The 6,070-nt window shown below is 35.7% G+C and overlaps 1 protein-coding gene across 1 annotated transcript; it reads right to left on the reverse strand.

Annotated features, from left to right (window-relative positions):
• Positions 1-2,492: 2,492 nt before the first annotated feature.
• LOC114035219 (metallothionein-like) lies at positions 2,493-2,681 on the reverse strand. The gene has a single exon (XM_027851290.1). The coding sequence runs from the start codon at positions 2,679-2,681 to the stop codon at positions 2,493-2,495; it is 189 nt and encodes a 62-aa protein (XP_027707091.1).
• Positions 2,682-6,070: the final 3,389 nt, after the last annotated feature.

The following is a 6,070-nucleotide window of genomic DNA, read 5'->3' on the forward strand; positions in this document are numbered from 1 at the left end:
TATACACACTTCTATTTATCAGTTCTTTCTCTAGATATGGATATCTTCCTTCACAGGTCCTTTGTAGCTGATTTGAGTATTTATAGTACTCAAAATGACTCAGTCCTTCAAAGTTGTTCTTAGAATGATATTGCTATTACTGTATACAATATTCTCTTGGATCTGCTCATTTCATTCTTCATTATTGCATGCAAATCTTTCCATGTTTTTCTAAAATCAACCAACTTATCATTTCTAATAGCATAGTAGTATTCCATCACAATCATATGCCACAACTTATTTAGTTATTCCCCAATTGATGAGTTTCCAGTTTTTCGGCACCACAAAAAAAGCTGCTATAAATATTTTAGAAATATAAGTGCTTTTCCTTTTTCCCTAGCCACCTTGGGAAGCAGACCTAATAGTGGTATTGCTGGGTGAAAGGATACATATAGTTTTATAACTCTTTGGACATAGTTCCAGATTTCTCTTCAAAACGGTTAGATCAGTTCACAGTTCCAGCAACAGTGAATTAATGTCCCAATTTTTCCCCATCTCCTCCAACATTTGTTGCTTTCCCCTTCTAATATTTTAGCCAATCTGATAGGTGTAAGATGATATCTCAAAGTTGGTTTAATTTGCATTTTCTAATCAATAGTGATTTAGAGCATTTTTATATGATTATATATAGTTTTGATTTCTTCACTGAAAAACTCCCTGTCATGTCTTTGACCATTTACCAATTAGAGAATGACTCGTATTCTTATAAATTGGACAAAGTTCTTTATATATTTGAGATATAATACCTTTATCTGAAAAACTGTCTACAAAGATTTTCTTCCAATTTTCTATTTTCCTTCTAATCTTGGCTACATCAGTTTTATTTGTACAAAATCTTTTTAATTTGATGTAATCAAAATTATCCATTTTACACCTCACCATATTCTCTATGTCGTTTGGTCATAAATTGTTCTCCTATCCATAAATCTAACAGGTAATATGTTCCATGTTCTTCTAATTTTCTTATAACATCTCCCTTTATATCTAAGTCACTTATCCATTTTGACCTGATCCTGGTAAATGGTGTAAGATATTGGTCTATGCCCAATTTCCTTCAGACTGCTTTCCAGCTTTCCCAACAATTTTTACCAAATAATGAATCCTTATTCCAAAAGCTTAAATGTTTACATTTGTCAAACACAAGGTTACTATAACCATGTTCTACCATGTATTGCATGTCTACTCTGTTCCACTGATGTACCTTTCTACTTCTTGGCCAGTACTAGATAGTTTTGATAATGACTCTTATATTTGATTTTATTAATCTCACCCTTAATTTTTAAGATTTCCAATTTGGTATTTAATTGGGGATTTTTAATTTATTCTTTTTCTAGTTTTTAAAATTGTATACCCAATTCATTGGTCTACTCTTTACTTTATTAATATAAGCATTTAGAGATAAAAATTTTCCTCTAATTACTGCTTTTGCTGCACCCCATGGATTGAGATATGTAGTCTCATTATTGTCATTCTCTTTAATGAAATTATTGACTGTTTCCATGATTTGTTCTTTACCCCACTCATTTTTTTAAGGTTAGGTTGTTTAGTCTCCAGTTAATTTTTAATCTGTGTTTCCGTGGTCCCTTATTGAATATACTTTTTATTGCACTGTGACCTGAAAGGAATACATTTAATATTTCTGCTTTTCTGCATTTAGCTATAGTTTTATGCCCTAATATATGGTCAATTTTTGTAAAAGTACCTTGTGCCACAGAGAAAAAAAGGTGTGCTCCTTTCTATTCCCATTCAATTCTCTCCAGATAGCTATCATATCTAGCTTATCGAAGATTCTATTCACCTCCTTAATTTCTTTCTTATTTTTTGGTTAGATTTATCTAATTCTTTGAGGGGGAGGTTCAAGTCCCCCACTATTATAGTATCACTATCTATTTCCACTTATAATTAATTTAATTTTTCCTTTAAAATTTAGGATTTAGTACATATAGGTTTAGTATTGATATTGCTTCATTTTCTATGGTACCTTTTATCATAATGTAGTTTCCCTCTTTATCTCTTTTAATTAAATCTAATTTAGTTTAAACTTTGTCCCCTGCTTTTTTTTTTTACCTTGGCTAAAGCATAATAAATTCTAATCCAGCTCCTTATTTTAACTCTGTGTGCATCTCTCACTTTAAAATCTGTTTCTTGTTAACAATATATTGTTGATTCTGATTTTTAACCCATTCTGCTATCCATTTCCATTTCATGGGTGAGTTCATTTCATTCACATTCAAAGTTATAATTATTACTTGTGTATTTCCCTCCATCCTATTTTTCCTCATTATCATCTTTCTCACTCTCTTTTTAATTTTTTACTTTGTTTTTAAAGGTATTTATCAAGTTTATTTTAATTCATACATTTCATAGAAAAACAGTAGAAAACACATCCATGCAGTACGAAAATTCAAGTCTGCACAAATTCTTCTATTTACAGTCAAAGGGAAGTGAGGACATTATTGGCAGCAGCTGCAACTCTGGGTCAGGGGGTCTTTGCAGACACAGCTCTGGGCCCACTTGGTACATTCTCCTGGGCAGCAGGAGCAGCAGCTCTTCTTGCTGGAGGCACACTGGCATAATTTGCATTTGTAGGAGCCTGCACAGGTGCAAGAGCCACCATTCTCGCAGTTACATTTGGGGTCCATGGCTAGCAGGTAGATGTCAGGCATGACAGGTGAAGGATGAACAGGAGGAAGATGTATTCTCACTCTCTTTTTTACCCAATCTCTCTTCATATTCTGATTTACTTCTAATACTACCTCCTTAATAATACACACTCTTTTTAAGAATTTCTCCTTTATCCTCTCCCCTTACCCTCCTATTCCTTAATCTACCCACCCCTCTAAGAATTCCTCTTATCCTCTCTCCCCACCCTCTTACTTCTTGATCTACGCTCCCTTCTAAAAGTCCCTTCCTTATCCTGTCCCCTCACCCTCCTATTTCTTTATAATTTAGAAGACTTTTATATCCTTCTAGATGTGTATGTTATTCTCTCTTTAACCCAGTTCCAATGAGAATAAGGTTCCAGCATTACCAGTCCTCCAACCCCATCTGCTTCCACTGTAACAGCTCTTCCATTCATGCGTCATTTGTATGAGATAACTGCTTCATGTTACCTCTCTCTACCCAATTTTATTTTTTTAGAATCATCCCATCATATTCAACTCAACCCCAAGCTTTCTATCTATATATGCTCTTTCAAACTGCCTAAATAATGATAACCTTTTTAAGAGCACAGATAACATTTACCCATATAAGAAGTAAAGAATTTGACCTTATTGAGCCCCTTATAATAGGTCTTTAATATTTACCTTTTGTTTCTCCTGGATTTTATATGTCACATTTTTCACTGAGTTCTCGTCTCTTTGTCATGAATTTCTAAAAGTCTTTCAATTCATTAAATATCCTTTCTTTTTCTTTGTTCAGGATTATACTCAGCAAAGCTGAGTAAGTTATTCTTGGTCACAAACTCACCTCCTTTGCTTTTCAAAATATAATATTCCAAGCCCTTCAGTCTTTTAATGGAGAAGCTGCTAGATCTCGTGTAATCCTGACTGTAGCTCCACAGTATTTAAATTTTTTTTTCATGTTGCTTGTGGTATTTTCTCCTTAACTTGAATGCTTCAAAACTTGGCTATGATATTCCTGTGAGTTTTCATCTTGGGGTCTCTTTCAGATGGTGATTGCTGGATTTTTTCTATTTCGATTTTATCCTCTCATTTTAGAACTTCAGGGCAATTTTCTTTAATGATTTCTTGTAATATCACAGCTAGACTGTTTTTAAAATCATAATTTTCAGATAGTCTAACAATTCTTACATTGTCACTCCTTGATCTGTTCTCTAGATCAGTTTTTTCCTAATAAGATGTTTCACATTCTCTTCTATTTTTTCACTCTTTTGATTTTGTTTTATTATTTCTTTATGTTTTATAATGTCATTAGCTTCCCCTTGCCTAATTCTAGTTTTTAAGGAGTTATTTTCTTCCTTAATTTTTTTAAATTTCTTTTCCAATTGATTGATTTTCTTTTCATAGTTTTATTGATTTTTTTGGATTGTTCTTATTTTTTTTTCTAATTTTGCCTCAATCTCTTTTATTTGATCTTTAAAGTCCTTATTAGGCTCTTTTAAGAACTCTTTTTTCTTTGAAGTAGGAATGGCTTTTTTAACTTCACTATTGTCTTCTGAGTATGAACCCAGATCTTCTCTATCCCCATAATAACTATCTATAGTTGAGTTCTTTCTCTTTTGCTTACTTATTATTATTGCTGTTATTAATTATTTTAGTGGCTTATTATTATAGTCAAGCTCTTGCCCTGAGAGGTGGGGGATGATGGCTCAGGCTTCAGGTTGTTTTCTGAGCTCTATCTGGGGGGTCTTCTCTACCCCTAGGCCATGCCTAGGGCACCCAGCCACACTGTCACCCACAAATGCTCTTGCTCTTTGTGGTCCCTCCCACAGCTACAAACTTCAGCTCGCTCCTCTACCCTGGAACTAAAACCAGGGACTTCTTTCTCCTGGAGTGCCCACAGTCAGCAGGGTCCCTGCCTTCTGCTGCCATACTCACCAGGCATGTGCTCACTCCTCACCCACAGCTGCAGCCTGGTCAGCACAATTGGCCCTTGAGTCCAGGGAGAGAAGAGAGTCCTTCAGTAGTCCACTGCTTAGCCATCTGACTCCCCACACTGTCCGTAAGGTGAAAGTTCTCCACCCAGCTGCCCCAGGACAGTGGAGTCTGCCTGGAGGTGTTTGCATTTCAATTGGGCCAGATCTCCACCCCTGGAAGTCAGGTCTTTTCCAAGATCCTCTGAAATTGTCTTAGGAGGACAATCGCTTTACATCAATTTTTAATTATTTCTGCAGCTTAAAGTTCACTTTGAGGCCATATTGCATCTTGTTTGTGGGGAGAAATTTGGAGAGCTGGGTATTTCCTGCCCTATTTTGCTACTTTCCCAGAATCTTCTCAATAAATGCTTTAAAAACAATGGATTTGGGGTCTCCTTGATGTGTCCACTCACTCCCTGGAATAGCTCTCTATCTCTCTGTACTTGTTCTATGTGGTTTTTCTCCATTTAATCCCATAAATCCTTCATACAGGAAACCTTCCCCTAGATCTTTTAATAGGAATAGGGACAGAGCCTATGATTTCATTGGTATCTGGAACTCCCAGGTGAGGAAACTCCCTTTACCAGTGCAGGTCAGCACAGTCAGTGTAATTTTATAGTCTTAGAGAGCTATCTAGAGCACTGAGAGGTTGAGTGACTTGCCCTGGGTCACATACCCAATAGATAACAGAGGTGAGATTTGAACTCATGTCTTTGAGACCAACTGTCTATCCACTCCATTGTGCTGCCGATTTGCTCTGTGCATTGCTGCTGTTGTTGTTCAGTCATGTCTGACTCCTTGTGACGCCATTTGTGGTTTTCTTGGCAAAGATACTAGAGTGGTTTGCTAATTTCTTCTCCAGTCCATTTTACAGATGAGGAAACTGAGGCAAACAGAGTTAAGTGACTTACCCAGGGTCACACAGCTAGTAAGTGTCTGAGTCTGGATTTGAACTCAGGAAGATGAGTCTTCCTGACTCCAGGCCCAGAACTCTATCCTCCGAGCCACCTACCTGCCCCACTTTGTGCATAGTAAGTACTTAATAAAAGCTTTTCCCAAACCATTGATAGATAGCCAACATTAAGAAAACTATAATCATTATTGACTGATCGATAACAAAAACATTAATCATATGCTTATCTTAAAAGCTGCAAAAAAAAAGCTTTTGACAAAATGCAACACTCATTCCTATTAAAAATACCAGAAAGCATCAAAATAAACAGAGCTTTTCTTAAAATTATAAGTAGTAAGTATCTAAACCCAAGAGCAAGTATTATCTGTAATGGGGATAAATTAGAAACCTCCCCAATAAGAGATCAGGGGTGAAGTAAGAATGCCCATTATCACCATTGTTATTCAGTGTTGTACTAGAAATGTTAGCTACAGCAATAAGACAATAGAAAGAAATTGAAGGAATAAGAATTAGGCAAT

Source organism: Vombatus ursinus, unplaced genomic scaffold (genome assembly GCF_900497805.2).
Source record: "Vombatus ursinus unplaced genomic scaffold, bare-nosed wombat genome assembly UNPS02009173.1, whole genome shotgun sequence".
NCBI lineage: Eukaryota > Metazoa > Chordata > Mammalia > Diprotodontia > Vombatidae > Vombatus > Vombatus ursinus.